The sequence below is a fragment of the Myxocyprinus asiaticus genome, chromosome 46 (assembly GCF_019703515.2).
Source record: "Myxocyprinus asiaticus isolate MX2 ecotype Aquarium Trade chromosome 46, UBuf_Myxa_2, whole genome shotgun sequence".
NCBI lineage: Eukaryota > Metazoa > Chordata > Actinopteri > Cypriniformes > Catostomidae > Myxocyprinus > Myxocyprinus asiaticus.
The window spans coordinates 10,891,841-10,910,000 of NC_059389.1; the positions used below are offsets into that span (position 1 = coordinate 10,891,841).

Consider the following 18,160-nt stretch of genomic DNA (forward strand, 5'->3'; position numbering starts at 1 on the left):
ACTACACATTGTGTCAAAATTGAATTGTGATCGAATTTGGGTCTTATAGACTATGATCTGTCCTGTGACAGACGGGTAGGTCTCAGTTATGCTCAGATTTAATGAAAATGAAGAATGAAAAATGCAGTAATTACAAAATCCAAAAAGAAATTAAATATCTTTTCAGCGTTGGCATACTTTCTGTGTTTTGCCTTTGTAGTATGGATATTCTGTAAATATTCTGGTACATTTGTAAAGCATTTGTAACTATCTATAGGCCAATATTCATGATTCTTTTACACTTTTATTGCCTCTGAAACCACTGAGTGGGTGGAGTCCATCAGGGTGGATAAACAAGATTGTTAGCTTGGCTTATATAAATACATTCATGTAAATTAGATTTCCCTGTGTTACTATTTAAACATGCAACTGAAAACTTTTTATGTTGCAAATTTTATGTAAATGTTTTCTAAGTGAATGAACTCACTGAAAGAAAATATGCCTAAAATAATAACATATAAACAAACATACATTTTGACAACTGAACATTATTAGATTCAAAGAAGAAAAAAATGTTGGTTTGATATGTATAGCACTTCGTGTGATAACTTGGATAGGGTACACTAGCTTAACATGCTATAGCTTGCTATCTAACTGAAAACACCAAAAATGTTGTAATTTGACTATTTGTTCCTTTAGTATCATGTTATATAATTTAAAAGGCACAATGTATTTTGAAGGTTAATAAGACTGCATAGATAATTAAGCTATAATTTTTCTACCAATATTTTGAAGGGTCCATGCCGCCCCCAGCAAGATGCTGCCCCTGGCGGCTGCTAATGCCATGCATGCCTAAATCTGCCACTGGATGTATTTTGATGGTTTAGACTGCATAGATCATCAAACTATAATTTAGAATTTCTATCAATATTTTGTCATGAATATACCCTGTTAGCACACATACATCACCCAGATGTCTAATTGATGTGTGTTTACATCTGGACGAAATATCTTTTAGGTTGTTTGCTCATCTGCAATATGTCTATAACACGTATGTCAATAAGACATTAAGCAGATGTGTTTGAGACATTTATGATTTAGAACATTTGTAAATCTGATATTTTTAAGATGTTTAGCAGATTAGATTGTGATGTTTTCCAGATGAAAAGATCCCAAACAGACATCTCTGAGATGTACGTGCTATCTGGGTGTGTAGTAACTGGCCTAGAGTACGCTAGCTTAACAGGCTAATCAATTAGCTTGCAAACTGTAGCTACCTGAAAACACAAAGAATGTTTTATTTTGAAAATTTGTTGCTTTGGTTTCATGTAACTGAAAAGGCACCAATTGATGTATTTTGATGGTTAAGACTGCATAGATAGTCAAGCTATAATTAAAGATTTCTACCAATATTTTTGTCATATTTAGTATGTAGTAATTTGCATAAAACATGCTAGCTAAACAGGCTAATCAGTTCGCTTGCAAACTATAACTGTAACTGAAAACACAAAGAATGTTTTAATTTGACAAATTGTTCTTTTGGTATCCTGTTATATAATTTAAAAGGCACCAATTTATGTATTATGATGGTTATTAAGACTGCACAGATCATCAAGCTATAATTTAAGATTACTACCAATATTTGTCATATATACAGTATATGTAGTGACTGGCATAGAGTATGCTAGATTAACAGGCTCGGTTAGCTTGCTAAATGGAATCAAACTGAAAACACATTGAAAGAATGTTTAAGTTTGACCATTTGTAGCTTTGGCATCGTAATTTAAAAGGTGCCAATTAATGTATTTCTAAAGTAAAGACTGCATAGATCATCAAGCTCTAATTTAGGATTTCTACCAATATTTTGCCATGTGTAGGCTATGTATAGTAAATAGCATACAATAAGATAGCTTAATAGGCTCAGTTAGCTTGCTAACTGTAAGCTATCTGAAACACGCACACAAAATTAATTTGACCATTTGTAGCTTTGGTGTCATGTTATATAAACCATTTCAATGGTTAAGACTCCATAAACCATCAAGCTATAATTTAGGATGTCTACCAATATTTTGTCATTTCACATTTTAGAGGAAAATGTGTTAAAATACTCTGTCTGTTTTTACCTGTGCATTTTCTCTTTTTTTCTTATAACATAACTGAACACAATTGTCAGTTCATTTATTTCCAGAGTAAAACAACTGACCCAGATAGCACAAACATTTCCGAGATATCTGTTTTAGATCTTTTCATCTGTAAAGCATCGCAATCTAATTAACATCTGCTAAACATCTTAAAAAGATCAGATTTACAAACATTCTAAATCATAAACGTCTCAAAGACATCTTCTGAATGCCTTATTGACATCCGAGAGGAAACATCTTATAGACGTATTGTAGATGAGCAAACAACCTAAAAAATGCATCTTCCAGATGTAAACACACATAAAATAGATGTCTGGGTGATGTATATGGGCTACAGGGGAATAAAACAATCCAAAGCCAGTGAAGTTAGGCTGCACAAGATTTCCTCAGAAATATACATGTTTATTTACAAATACAGTTGCATTAGCATATACATTTTAAATTCCAACATAAAAATACATAGTAGTAAACAGATTTTGATATTTACTAGAGGCATCTGTAGCTGAAATTTTTTCTTATCAGAATTTAAAACATTTATTGATAACAAGTAAATAGATACACAAATTGCTCTGTTTACTTGCTTAAACTGAAAGCATTCTCCTATGCCATGGGATCTATCCATGTAAGCTCAGGAGGGTGTCACAGTTACAAAATAATCAAAAACATTTCAATGTCCATTGTAATTTATTCGTTTCATTCTGCCGTTTAATCATGGTAGGAAGAAAGTCCCTGTCCTAATCAAACCCTGACACCTCCTTCCATGTCTTTGGCTGAGATGTCCAACCAATTACATGATTGGTTAGGAAATATGTAGTGGGGAATGCCGCTATAAGGCACATCAGGATCATTATTACTTAAACACAAACACACACACACACACACACATATATTCAAGGACAAAATAGAATACAGTGGCCTCATAATGCTCATACAAAGAAATTAGGAAATCAATGAACGACCACTGGCATATGAATTTTAGAAAAACATTAATTATACTCATATTGTAATATGTCAAAATGACAAAATACAACCAATAAAACAGAGCTAAATGAGGCCACAGTTCCAATTTGACCTTTCTAGAAAATTCCCAGAATTTTTACATCAACACAGTAAGTTTAACAAAAGTCAAGACCGAGACAGGAGTTAGATTGAGTTAAGAAAATACAAACGTGTCAGACGAAACGGAGACAGTACTGCACATGTGCACAAGACAAGTGATTGAGGAGATTGGAAAAATCTGCTTTATCAGCTGATGAGAGATCAGCCAAGGATGTTCTCAAATCTGAGCCCTCTCCTGAGGCCTGGTCAGATGCAACAGATCGTCACACCAGATATGGCGGGATCGCACTGGCTAGATCTACAACAACGACAGAGGATTTATACAGACCCTCCACCCTATGACAGCTACGGACAACCAGCAACACCCACCGACAGGAGAGGCAAATACACCCCGCTTCATGCCCTCAATAGTGCGTAATCATGACAACACATCTCCACGTGCAAGTCAGAGAAACCAAAAGCCAGCTTCAATCCTCAATAATTTAATATCTCACTGGATATGTAACATATTATCCGAGGAACAGCTGGTTATGACTTCCCTAGTACAGGATATTGTTATTATTCAGTTGTAAAATTGGCAAAAACACACCTCTAAGTGAATGAGATGAGAAAGGAAAGTAAGCTTGTGATATCCATCAAGTCATAGAACTTGATTCCCCATGTACCACAAAGTAAGTGCAAGATTCAAGACAACCAGAGCCTATAGGGTTAAAATAACCCACACCAAAAGAGCAGAATGAAACATGGAATTAGGGGCCGTTCATACCAAAAGCGTCTTGCATAAAAGAAAAATCGACAAAAAATTGAACAGAACGCAGGTTTCTCGAGACACATTTTTAAAAGGGTCTTAACATGGGGCAACTGCCAATACAAGGTGCATGTTTACATAGAAAAACTGCACAGATGTACACAAAAACGCATGTGAAAGGCCCCCAAGGGTTGCAAAAACTTAATGACATTTTTCTACAGAACTGTGTTTTAATGGAAACCTTGCCTTTGTTTTTTTTATTATTATTTATGCTTCCAAACTGTGGAGTTTATATATATATATATATATATATATACACTACCAGTCAAAGTTTTGAAACATTCATTCTTTATTATAATTTTTTTTTTCTTCACATTTTATAATAATAGTAAAGTCATCAAAACTATGGAATAACATAAATGGAACTATGGGAATTATGTTGTGACTAAACAAAATCCAAAATAAATCAAAACTGTGTTATATTTTAGCATCTTCAAAGTAGTCATCCTTTGCCTAGAATTTGCAGACATGTACTCTTGACATTTTCTCAACCAACTTCTTGAGGTATCACCCTGGGATGCTTTTTAAACAGTATTGAAGGAGTTCCCATCTATGTTGGGCACTTATTGGCTGCTTTTCTTTATTATTTGGTCCAAGTCATCAATTAAAAATTTTTTTAAAAAAATTATTACATTTCAGTTTTATAATAAAATAAATTAATATGTTGGCACAATTATATTTTTGTCTACTAAACTAATTTCAAACATTTAAGCATACGCCTTCAGATCAAAAGATTTTTAAGATCATGAGAAACATTTCAGGCAAGTGACTCCAAACTTTTGACCGGTAGTGTGTGTGTGTATCTATGTATATATGTGTATATATATATATATATATATATGTAGAACATTCAATCATACATTTATATTTGTTTTCATGGACTTCACTTTGCACACTGTTTTGAGATAAACACTGGCCAAGAATTTTTTTTTAAATTTAAATCCTAATCAAAACACATGAAAATTGATCTTTTTTCCAGATTAATCAAAGAAATAATTGACAGAATAATCGACAGATTAATCGATGGTAAAAACAGTTGTTATTTGCAGCCCTATGTAGAATGAGGACAGAGAAACAAAGGGTCATAGCATCACAAATGGGAGTAAGTGGTTGGAGCATCAACACTGAGAAGATTAAAGCATCTGAGACTTTCCTGAGTTTTCCTTAAAGGCAATGGCTCACATGGCCACCGAAAGGACCGCATAGTCCTACTTCTCCTTCTGTCATCCTTCAGCATATTAACACTACATCTAAGAATCAATTACACTCTCTTGTCCGTCCACACTTTCACACACCGTCCCACACTTATCGTTATCTGTCTATACCTCTCCTAACGTTACATGGATGGGCAAAACTGTGAGTTTGATATTCTAGTGCCTCTAATAAAAGACATAATTTTGAAAATGGTTGATTCATCAGTACATTCACACAGTATATAAATATTCATATAGCTTTACAATCGGTGATTCAGGCACTCCCCCTTCTCATATAATTGATGATCATAGTGGCGATGAAGAACTTAGAGGATATAGCTGGTAGCAGCAGCAGGGTAAGACACCGTACCTAACAAAGATGGATTGGGTAAGGGAGAGGCTTATGAGAGTTTTTAGGGCATATTGGTTTGGTCTTTGTGGCAAAAGAGGAACTCTTTTAAAACTTCTGCTCGGGGATGACTGTGTTGAAAGGGTGATCCCAGAATGTGGTGGTGATCCCAAAACCTGAAGAAAACGAGGAATAAATAAAATTTATCAAAAAGGGATGCTTACAAAAACAAAGACTTACAAATCACTAACAAAACAAGAGTGAAAACCACAAGCTAAAATTTCATAGTAAATGTAAATCACATTGACAAATTCTCCATGTAAATTCAATACTATTTAAAAACAAATTATTATTAATATCAAAGCTGTTTGAATGTTTTAGACCAGGGGATCCCAACTTATAACTGCATATAAAGCTGGGATAGGAGAAAGAATTATAACATCGAAAAAAATCCGCACATCATTCATTACTGATTCATTTTTTATATATAGAGTACGATTGAAGTAATCTGTTTAAATTTAACACATTTTAATTGAAATGTTCAACATTTTATTTCATTTAATTTGGCATTGTCCTAAACCTAAGAGCTTTAAACATTTTATGACTGTAGCCACTAATTCGTAGACAGATGCCCCAATGTCTGGGATCTCAATAAATGATGTCCTCACCTGCCCGTTGGTGTTCAAAGTGGTGTTTGACATGGTAAGCTTTTAGTCCATACAGGTAGGAGCCTTTGCTTGGTGAGCCGTAGTGCAGGTAGTAGTGGATCATATCATAGACCACATATCCACACAGACCCCCGACAAACAGTGACATACCCAGACCCTCAGGTAAGAGCTGTCTGAGTATCAGATAAAAACTGCCAATGACGAGGCCGGCCAGGCTCGGAGGAAACACTAGACGAGAGCCATCGAATGGAGACTGAAAAAAAAAACATTTGAATTTGCAAATTAGGAGCTTCGTTTTTGTAAGAAAGTAGGGATGGGCATTTTGAATAATTTTGTAGTTAAGTACTCTAACACATAAAAAACAAGTAATCGATTACTTGCAATTTAGAATTTAAGTTCAACCTTCAACTTTTGAACCCATTATTCTTTTTAAATTTTGCACTATGCACAAACAACATCTAGATTCAAAAATGACAACAACAAAAAACATTTGCACTTACACATAGAAACATAAATTCAAAGTTTTTTGAAGTGATATAATCACTTTAAATAATTCAAATGTTCTTTTTGGGTAAACTATTCCTTTAAAAATGTCATGCATCCACAGCACCAACCAGTTCATTGTAGTTGTATTAGCAAGATTTAGGTGAGAGAAGCAGTTTCATTGTTGTCCTTGGCAGGCAAAAACACAAAGGAAAATCAAATTCCATATATGAGTTGTATTTTTACTAGCCGAATATTTAAAGTTCGATTAAAACTCGATTAATCGATTACTCATGCACATCCCTATAAGATAGTAGTTTGAATAAATGATTTGTGAAAAAAAAAAAATACAATTATTGACAATTAATTTACTGATGAAAATGTCTGTAGATTAAGGGTTTCATTAATTCAATCAATAATTTAGTCAGCGATAACGAAGATGAGACAACAAACATGCATCATGACAATAATTACACGTTTTTAATAAAAAAGTACTGTTGATGAAAATATGTATCTGTTGAACACAGGCCAAAATTTTAAAGAGAGCCACAATGAAAGACAAATAGAAGATAAGATTAAAAAAATATACAAAAATTACTAAATATAATAAGAATAAAAATTATTAAGAAATAATAAAAAAATTTGTACTTCTGCCGACTGAAGCGCTGAACGCAGATATATTTTAAAATGCAGCCTTTTAAGGTTTAGTAACCACGATAGGCCATATTGCGATTTCAATCTTAAAGGAATAATTCACCCAAAAATGTAATTTCTCTCATCATTTACTCACCCTCATGCCATCCCAAATGTGTATGAATTTCTTTCTTCAGCAGAACACAAACGAAGATTTTTAGAAGAATATCTCAGCTCTGTAGGTCCATTCAATGCAAGTGAATGGGTGCCAAAATTGTGAAGCTCCAAAAAGCACATAAAGTCAGCATAAAAGTAATTCATATGACTCCAGTGATTAAATCAATGTCTTCAGAAGCGATATGATAGATGTGGGTGAGAAACAGATCAATATGTAAGTACATTTTTAATATAAATTCTCCTCCCTGCTCAGTCAATCTCCACTTTAACTTTCACTATCACATTCTTCTTGTGTTTTTGGTGATTCACATTCTTCATGCATACACCCCCTACTGGACAGGGAGGAGAATTTCTTGCAAAAATTGACTTAAATATTTATCTGTTTCTCACCCCCACCTATCATATCACTTCTAAAATGGATTTAACCACTGGAGTCATATAAATTACTTTTATCAGAATCAGAATCAGAATCAGCTTTATTGCAAAGTATGCTTACACATACAAGGAATTTGTCTTGGTGACAGGAGCTTCCAGTGTTCAACGATACAAAAACAGCAGCAAGACATAGATAATAATAAAAAATTACAAATAAAACTAATTATACACATACGTACAGACACACACATACATACATACATACATACACACATACACATGGGTAGTGCAAATCTAATACAATCTGTTATGTACAGAGCAAATACAAATCTGTTATGTACAGTGCAAATGTTGTGGGGTTTTTTGTTTTGTTTTTTTGCTGCCTTTATGTGCTTTTTGGAGCGTAAAACTTCTGGCACTTCACTTGCATTGTGAGGACCTACAGATCTGAAATATTTTTATAAAAATCTAGATCTGTCAAAATTAATGCATTAATGCATGCGATTAATTAAAAAAGTTTAACACGCTTGGGAATTGGGCATGCCAAATTGGGGAGAAAATCCCCCCCCCCCTTCTACCAAGTAGAGCCTACAAGCTTGGCATAAAAGAGCAAAACGCAATGGTCTCAAATACATTCTATGGGCAATCCTGTTGTAACACGCTAGTTGACCGTTACGCTCTCTCCTATGATGCTTCCCTGTCAGTGATAAAATGATGGAGAAAGGACCTCTTAACACTATTTGATGTACAAAACAAGCCCACATGGGACTTGTGATAGAAATCAAGTATTTTTCAGCCTATGTAAGGTGCATTTTAATTACCACAGAAGTACAACAAATCGTAACTATCAGAATGAGACGTTTTTGTTTGCAAGCACTTTTCATGGCGAGTTCAAAGCGGCATTCGACGCAGGTGTTGACACTCTGATGCGAATCATGAATGCAGCTTCATGATTGCTGTAACAAATTGTATAGCCACAGTCTACCGGCAAATTAATATTGTGGAGTTTAAGGGATTTTATGCCCATTGCAATGAATATGCAACCTATGTAGGGACTAGTTTTTTCAAACTCCCACTTAAACTTTGGGAAACGTTTAATGTTATTTGAATTGGTGCTATTTTAATGCATTGTCTTTATATTGTGAAAGGCTTTGATTGGAAAATGTTAATAAAGCATAATATTTTGAAAACAAAGAGGTATATATGTTGTCAAATTTCAGTACTTTTAAAATCTGCAATTAATAGCGATTAACTAGAAAAAAAATGTATGCGATTAATCGCGATTAAACATTTTAATCGACTGACAGCACTATAAAAATCTTAATTTGTGTTCTGCAGAAGAAAGAAAGTCATACACATCTGGGATGGCATGAGGGTGAGTAAATAATGAGAGAATTTTTATTTTTCAACTATTCCTTTAATTTAATCATGCAGCATTAATGGATATCGATGTCTTAGAAGTCAAAGTCTGCTGGTTTCAAAACATTTTAGATGGTTTCCCCACATAATGTGGCCCATAGGTTAGTGCCGCTTTCACAAATGAAACGTCCATTTATATCAGCACAGATACATCAGTGAATCCCTATTTTATAGAAGAAGAAACATCTAGAAAGAATGGATTCATCGAATCCAATAATCCAGTATGTTGGGGATTTCCCCAGTTGAGCTGCATAAAAAGAAAGAGCTAAACACCGGCAAAATGAACCTCTTTGCAAACGGGTTAATTACCTCACTCAAACGCATCTTAGTTATACATGAGATTAATCATTATATCTACAACTTTCATCTGCACAGACAATGAAGTGAATGAACATGTGAACAGGCACTGTACATTACGTGCTAGTCAGAAAGCGTGAATATGCTGTTTCTGTAAAAATGCGAGGGCTAAAACTTGAAAACTAATAACAGTCTCTAAAGCATTTGAATTCAGAATACAGCAGATTAACTTTTCAAAAGTAGCTAATACTACACTGCGTGCACAATTATTAAGCAAATTGTATTCCTCAGGATTAATTTTATTGTTGAACAAACACAATGCTCTCAGTCAATCCAAAATGTTATTGAACCTAAAACCTGAATGTTTAACAAAGGAAAAGTGAGTTTTGTCTTTCTCAGGGGAATATATTAGTGTGCACAATTATTAGGCAACTAAATTACAAAAATAATTTCTCCCAACTAAATTGTTTATTCTCAATTTTTAGAGTAAGTGCAAAAAATAAGTGACTCAAAATGACAATTAAATAACATTTTTGGCCTTTCATAAATATTCAGTGACCAATATAGCCACCCTTTTCAATAACTGCCATGAGCCTTCCATCCATGGAGTCTGTCAGTTTCTTGATCTGTTCATGATCAACTTTAGCTGAAGCAACAACCACAGCCTCCCAAATGCTGTTCAAAGAGGTGTATTGTCTTCCCTCACTGTAAATCTCACGTTTGAGAAGGGCCCACAAGTTCTCAGTAGGATTTAAGTCAGGTGAGGAAGGGGGCCAAGTCATTATTTGGGCATCTTTGAGGCCCTTGCTGGCTAGCCAAGCAGTGGAGTACTTGGATGCATGTGATTGAGCATTGTCCTGCATAAAGATCATGGCCTTCTTGAATGCTGAGGACTTCTTCCTGTACCACTGCTTGAAGAATGTACTTTCAAGAAACTGGCAGTAGGTCTGAGAGTTGAGTTTCAGTCCATCTTCAACTCGAAAAGGTCCAACTACCTCATCCTTAATGATAGCAGCCCATACCAGTACCCCTCCTCCACCTTGCTGGCACCTGACTCGAAGTGGTGCCCTGTGTGCATTAGTGATCCAGCCACGGGCCCATCCATCTGGTCCATCAAGAGTCACTCTCATTTCATCTGTCCATAAAACCTTTGAAAATCTGTCTTCATGTATTTCTTTGCCCAATCTCGACGCTTCAACTTGTGAATCTTATTCAGTAGTGGTCGTGTTTCAGCCTTCTTGACCTTGGCCATGTCTCTGAGCACTTGGCACCTTGTACTTCTGGACACTCCAGGTAGATTGCAGTTCTAGATTATGGTAGCATTGGAGGATAATGGGTTCCTGGTAGCTTCACGTTTAATTCTTCTCAAGTCTTTTGCCGTTAATTTGCGCCTTTTCTTCTCCATGCATTGTTTGCACCCCAGTTGACTATTTGCAACAAAATGTTTGATTGTCCGGTGGCCATGCCTTAATAGTTTAGCTATTTCAAGAGTGTTGCATCCGTCTGAAAGGCTTTTCAGTGTCAGTTAAATCTCTATTTTGGCCCCTTTTATCTGAGGTAATGAAGCTGCCTAATAATTATGCACACCTTGATATAAGATGTTAGTCACTTTCGCCACACCCTCCCTCATTACACAAATACATACCACCTGAAAATGAATGAATCCAATAAGCATTCAAGTTTATATGGTTTGGAGTTGGAAAATTTGCATGGAAATAATGATAAGATCAGAATACTCACTTGCCTAATAATTGTGCACACAGTGTAGTGAAATACTAGCTTTGGTTTACTGAACAAGGACAGTTGTACTTTGTTGTATCTTTTTGATACATATTTAAATTAATAAATGTTTATAAATTTTTCTAAATGTTTGGTCTGTTATAGTTTGAAACAGGTTTTTGTCATTTTGCACATTATTATGCTATTTCTGTTGACTAATTAATTTTAGTAAACGAATAAAGAGTAAAACTGACTAAAATGAATTAATATGACACAACGAAATATTGACTAAATTTAAAGGACATAAAAAACTATGACAAAAACAAAAAACTGTAAATTATGTTGGTAATTAAAACTAATGTAGAAAAAAAGGCAGATTAGAACAATTTTCACTAGAAGCCTTTTGGCCACCTTGCATGAATATGTCATGAATTATGTAAATTAATGTGCAACATTTCAGTGAATCTGAGGTATTGAAAAAAAAAAAAACAAATCACACACCTTGTGGTGCTGGCCATGCAGCAGAAAGTGCAGCGTGATGAGGTAATAATTGTGGGCGGGTGGACGCATGTGGAAGACAAAGCGATGGATGCAGTACTCGACAAAAGACCACAGAAACATGCCAAGCATGAAGATGAATGGAAAACTGTACTTGTGGATCAGAACGGAGTAATCTAGAGATGAATGGAAGGGATTTAAGATTAGGGATGATAATTTCAGATTAATTTACATTACATTTATGCATTTGGTAGACGCTTTTATCCAAAGCGACTTACAGTGCCCTTATTACAGGGACAATGCCCCTGGAGCAACCTGGAGTTAAGTGCCTTGCTCAAGGACACAATGGTGGTGGCTGGGGGATTGAATCAACAACATTTTGCTTACCAGTTCAGTGCTTTAGTCCACTACGCCACCACCACTCCAACACATTTGGATTCAACACATTTACCCATAATGACATACACTGCCAGTCAAGAGTTCAAGTGTGCAAACTTTTCACTGGTAGCGTAAGTAAAACTTGAAGTTTACGAAATATTTAGGAAGGGAAATAACAAATCCATAAGTCCATAACTCTCCACTAAAATCATGTATTTAACAGTGTTTGTTACACATTTCACACGAATTAATGATGTTTGGGTTAATGTTACCTGATGTAATGAAAAGTCTTGTACTCTCTTGTGCCAATAATGTATAGCAGTACCAGCTCAGATAAATAACTAAAGGCATCCATACAATTGGCACCATGTACCTGCAAACACAACCACACCAATGTTTAAGTGCATGTTTTCAAGTACACACAAGTAGCAATTCCAATAACAAACCTGCAGCATCATACAATAAGACTAATGTACACTTACGTTATTTATATGACTAAAAAATTATGATTAGACATAATATGATCAATCGGTTGATTTTCATTTGTAATTTTCTTACCATGAAGTCTTTGTGTTGGCCTCAAAAAAGTCATTTTTGAACAGTCTGATTGGTCGGTCCACGGGCTGATGGACCCAAGTGTCGTACTTTTCTCCAAGGTATCCAACTTGCCAAGCTAGAGGCTTCTGCCAGTCTACCAGATCCTCAACACACAATGACAAAAAGTTTTTAAGTCTTAACAGGTCTCAACAAAAACATCTTTAATGCCATGCCTTTTCGCTATTTTTTTTAAAAACATATATTTTTTTTAAAGTGTCAGAACCTTATTTATATTTTTATTAAACGTTGTTTTCTTCCCAATAAATAAATAATAATAATAATAATATTTCCAACTATTAGGTTTGTAATAGCTAAACACTTTTATGCTAGATAGCTTTACCTTGGTGACATTTACATCAGCATAATTATTTAGCAGAAACTCTCTCATTGCTTCGGTTGATGATTTGTTTTTCAAAAAGTCTATTAATAACGTCAGTTTGCTGAATTATTTGACTGTTGCTTGTTTATAGTGCAAACTGACCAGTCGTTAAGTTGAGCAGTTCACCACTATCTCCACACGATGTCGCCAAAACAGAGGTTGTGGGTGTGATGACACAGGCAATAATATCCCTCGACCAAAAGGGGGCGACAAACCACCACTATTTAAACACAGAACGCCAAGGCATTGAACTCATGGTGGACTGAACGTGAACAGACGCCTATATATCTATCTGTACATGTAATTTATGTAACAGGAATCACATGTGCATATTAACACCTCTCCGGTGTTACGAAAAGGTACAAAAGGTAAAAAAAATTCAGTGACATTATCAATGACCATCTTCTGGAAAAAAAAAAATCATTACTTTGGCACAATCAGTGATGTAATTTTAAGTGAAGATACTGTGTGACCAAATACCAAGTTAAACTTTAGATAACCACCCACTTCACTGTTTATTGCCTGTTTAAGAAATGAGGAAGGTAAGAGGCAAAGGAATCAGGTTTAATTCTGTGAAATGTCATCTGTCACACCATCAACGGCGCACATGTTAGGACAAACCACCTTTTGCTTCACAACAACACTGGAATGAATGAGAGCACGCAAATAAACCGGTGCTGAGACTACTTTCTTGTCATAATGTACCCCGAAATCTGGTCTGGACCGGTTGTCTATCCTCGCTCACTGGAAAGTTTCATTACATTTCATCTCGGTTGTTACATACAATTCAGATGCACAGGTTGCGTTTCATCCAATAGTATGAAAAAGACCTGACTTTGAGGAATGTTCTTGTTAGAAATATGAACTTTTGGGTAAATCTCACAAAGTAATGTCCAGGTAATATTTCACTGATGAATAAAAAAATGCCTGTTTAGCATAAGGAAAATGAAGCTTAGCTTAGTTTTTGTTCATGATAAACAAGTAATTTTCCCTTTTAAATTCCCATTACTGTAATGCATAAAAATCTCACTCAATACTGCAATAGAGCAATGACAATCACCCTGTCCAGACAAAATTCCTTGTTTTGTTTTTTATTAAATCAGCATAAAATAAAGACAAGAACGCTGCAAAAAAAATTCCATAATTTTAATGGTAAAAGAATACAAAAATGCAACAGTAAAAAATCTTAACTGAGTAACGGGTAAGTTACCTTAACATATACGGTAAAAAATTATAATATATTTATCAAGACAATACATGCACTTTTACGATAAAATATTGTCAAAATTATAAAAATAAAATTTAGATGTCAAAAGAAAGGTAAAAATTTATATTATGTTTTACAAGAGAATACAGACCCTATTTTAAGAGCGCAAGTGTAATGCACTAGGAAATACCTTAAGTCGTAAGTGCAAAATCAACCATGAAGTTCTGGTATTTTCTTACAAGCATGCGCTAAATCTAGGCACAGGTGGGTTTGGCAAAATTGCCCACACAATGTGCAAAAGGCTGGACCAAGTGCAATTTAATTTGGAGGTTCTTCTCCTGTTATTCATTGTCTGCGTCCTATTATATAGTCCATTCCCTCAAGCACCAATGATTTTAGCAAAGACAGCACATTAAGAAGTTAGTAGTGTAAACAGACTGTACACAATGAATTAGAAGAATTGAAAATTATGTTCTTCTGTCCATTAACTGCGTCCTTGATGAATGTCAGACATGATCCTTTTATACACAAATGTAAAATATGATTCTCGTCAGAATTTGGATGTATGCACTGTTAAATAAATTAATTATTATTAATCCTTTTCATCTACTGACACACAAATCATGGCTAGTCTTAACAGTGATCGAATCGGAAAGCACTTCAAATCTACCGGTCGATTTTGAAAAATGTAATTCATTTATTGAAACACGAAAACATTAAACCAAAAATATTTCTAAATTCAAATTACACTTCAAATGAAACAAAAATATAATAAAAATAAACAAGTGGTAAAAAAAAAAAAAATCTAATCCAAACATTTTATCCTCTCCAAATTGTTCCACCTGCCCCTTTTGCAGTGACTTAAAATACACTCTATGTCCTGGGTAGCTCAGCGAGTAAAGACGCTGACTACCACCCCTGGAGTTTGCGAGTAAGAATCCCAGGGTGTGCTGAGTACCAGGTCACCTAAGCAACCAAATTGGCCCAGTTGCTAGGGAGGATAGGGTCACATGGGGTAACCTCCTCGTGGTCGCTATAATGTGGTTCGCTCTCGGTGAGGTGCGTGGCGAGTTCTGCGTGGATGCCACGGTGGATGGCGTGAAGCCTCCACACGCGCTGTCTCCGCGGTGACTTGCTCATCAAGCCACGTGATAAGATGTGCGGGTTGACGGTCTCAGATGCGGGGGCAACTGAGATTCGTCCTCTGCCACCCGGATTGAGGCGAGCCACTACACCACCACGAGGACTTAGAGTGCATTGGGAATTGGGCATTCCAAATTGGGGAGAAAAAGGGGAGAAAAAAAATGTAAAAAAATAAAAATCACTCTACAACAACTGGTGGAAAATGACTAGTCAAAATTAATAATATACAAGACTAATAATACATATAAACATAACAATAAAAATGTAAATAATAATTGAAAAAATAAACCATTATCACCACCTTCTCCAAACTGCAAATGCAGGAACTGAATTTGGACTTTGCGCTGAGTTAAGAGGTGGCATTGAAATGTCTTAGCGCAACGACCAAGTTCTTAGGAAAATAGCTAAATGCGCTTTGCACCACTTAATTTACATGCAATACACCCACAGTTTGCGTGCTTACACCCAGAGTAGCACCCACGCCCAGTTGCGCTGGCACAAAAATTGCACTTATAATTAGCGCTCTCACGAAAATTGGATAAGATGTTGCGCATGGTAGTAGAGCGTTAGAGCCTAACATGTACCATTTACAGTAAAATATTGTTAAAAATACCAGTGAAAATCAAAAATTGTGCGTTCACAAGTCCCATCACATTTCATTATATTTTATGGGAATACAGGTGCATCTCAATAAATTAGAATGTCGTGGAAAAGTTCATTTATTTCAGTAATTCAACTCAAATTGTGAAACTCGTGTATTAAATAAATTCAATGCACACAGACTGAAGTAGTTTAAGTCTTTGGTTCTTTTAATTGTGATGATTTTGGCTCACATTTAACAAAAACCCACCAATTCACTATCTCAAAAAATTAGAATATGGTGACATGCCAATCAGCTAATCAACTCAAAACACCTGCAAAGGTTTCCTGAGCCTTCAAAATGGTCTCTCAGTTTGGTTCACTAGGCTACACAATCATGGGGAAGACTGCTGATCTGACAGTTGTCCAGAAGACAATCATTGACACCCTTCACAAGGAGGGTAAGCCACAAACATTCATTGCCAAAGAAGCTGGCTGTTCACAGAGTGCTGTATCCAAGCATGTTAACAGAAAGTTGAGTGGAAGGAAAAAGTGTGGAAGAAAAAGATGCACAACCAACCGAGAGAACCGCAGCCTTACGATTGTCAAGCAAAATCGATTCAAGAATTTGGGTGAACTTCACAAGGAATGGACTGAGGCTGGGGTCAAGGCATCAAGAGCCACCACACACAGACATGTCAAGGAATTTGGCTACAGTTGTCGTATTCCTCTTGTTAAGCCACTCCTGAACCACAGACAACGTCAGAGGCGTCTTACCTGGGCTAAGGAGAAGAAGAACTGGACTGTTGCCCAGTGGTCCAAAGTCCTCTTTTCAGATGAGAGCAAGTTTTGTATTTCATTTGGAAACCAAGGTCCTAGAGTCTGGAGGAAGGCTGGAGAAGCTCATAGCCCAAGTTGCTTGAAGTCCAGTGTTAAGTTTCCACAGTCTGTGATGATTTGAGGTGCAATGTCATCTGCTGGTGTTGGTCCATTGTGTTTTTTGAAAACCAAAGTCACTGCACCCGTTTACCAAGAAATTTTGGAGCACTTCATGCTTCCTTCTGCTGACCAGCTTTTTAAAGATGCTGATTTCATTTTCCAGCAGGATTTGGCACCTGCCCACACTGCCAAAAGCACCAAAAGTTGGTTAAATGACCATGGTGTTGGTGTGCTTGACTGGCCAGCAAACTCACCAGACCTGAACCCTATAGAGAATCTATGGGGTATTGTCAAGAGGAAAATGAGAAACAAGAGACCAAAAAATGCAGATGAGCTGAAGGCCACTGTCAAAGAAACCTGGGCTTCCATACCACCTCAGCAGTGCCACAAACTGATCACCTCCATGCCACACCGAATTGAGGCAGTAATTAAAGCAAAAGGAGCCCCTACCAAGTATTGAGTACATATACAGTAAATTAACATACTTTCCAGAAGGCCAACAATTCACTAAAAATGTTTTTTTTTTATTGGTCTTATGATGTATTCTAATTTTTTGAGATAGTGAATTGGTGGGTTTTTGTTAAATGTGAGCCAAAATCATCACAATTAAAAGAACCAAAGACTTAAACTACTTCAGTCTGTGTGCATTGAATTTATTTAATACACGAGTTTCACAATTTGAGTTGAATTACTGAAATAAATGAACTTTTCCACGACATTCTAATTTATTGAGATGCACCTGTAGTTATATTTCTTCTTATTTTTAATATCATTGGGGTGTTCTGTAGTTTCGTTAATGTTTATTGCATTATTTTAGTGTCACAATGTCATGGCTCCAGTGAGTTTGTCGGTTTGATTTGTATGTTTTGTTGTTTTCTCTCCCTCATGTCTCGCAGGCAGGGCCGGCATGCATGATCAGTGTTTCCATGGGAACAATTTTCCCGGGGAATGCTGATCATGCCACTAATTAGCGTGCCGAGCAACACCTGTTCTCCTCTAATTCACTCCCTTCTTAAGCCCTTTGTGTTCTCAGTATCTTTGTTAGATTGTTGTTTGTTGTTAAGGAACTAACCTCACTCTCTCACTGCTAGCTGGTCCTGTGTCGTGTATCTGCTGGTTGCCCGTGTGTCAGGTGTGTGG

The 18,160-nt window shown here is 35.9% G+C and overlaps 1 protein-coding gene across 1 annotated transcript in view; it reads right to left on the minus strand.

Annotated features, from left to right (window-relative positions):
- Positions 1 to 2,495: 2,495 nt before the first annotated feature.
- LOC127436012 (fatty acid 2-hydroxylase-like) overlaps positions 2,496 to 18,160 on the minus strand; it is a 58,263-nt gene continuing 42,598 nt past the window's right edge. The window contains exons 3-7 of the mRNA XM_051689890.1: positions 12,735 to 12,877; positions 12,449 to 12,549; positions 11,802 to 11,974; positions 6,198 to 6,450; positions 2,496 to 5,705 (exon numbers count right to left, since the gene is read on the minus strand). Coding sequence (XP_051545850.1) covers positions 5,638 to 5,705; positions 6,198 to 6,450; positions 11,802 to 11,974; positions 12,449 to 12,549; positions 12,735 to 12,877 — 738 coding nt within the window. The 3' untranslated portion in view covers positions 2,496 to 5,637. The remainder of the gene's footprint in view (positions 5,706 to 6,197; positions 6,451 to 11,801; positions 11,975 to 12,448; positions 12,550 to 12,734; positions 12,878 to 18,160) is intronic.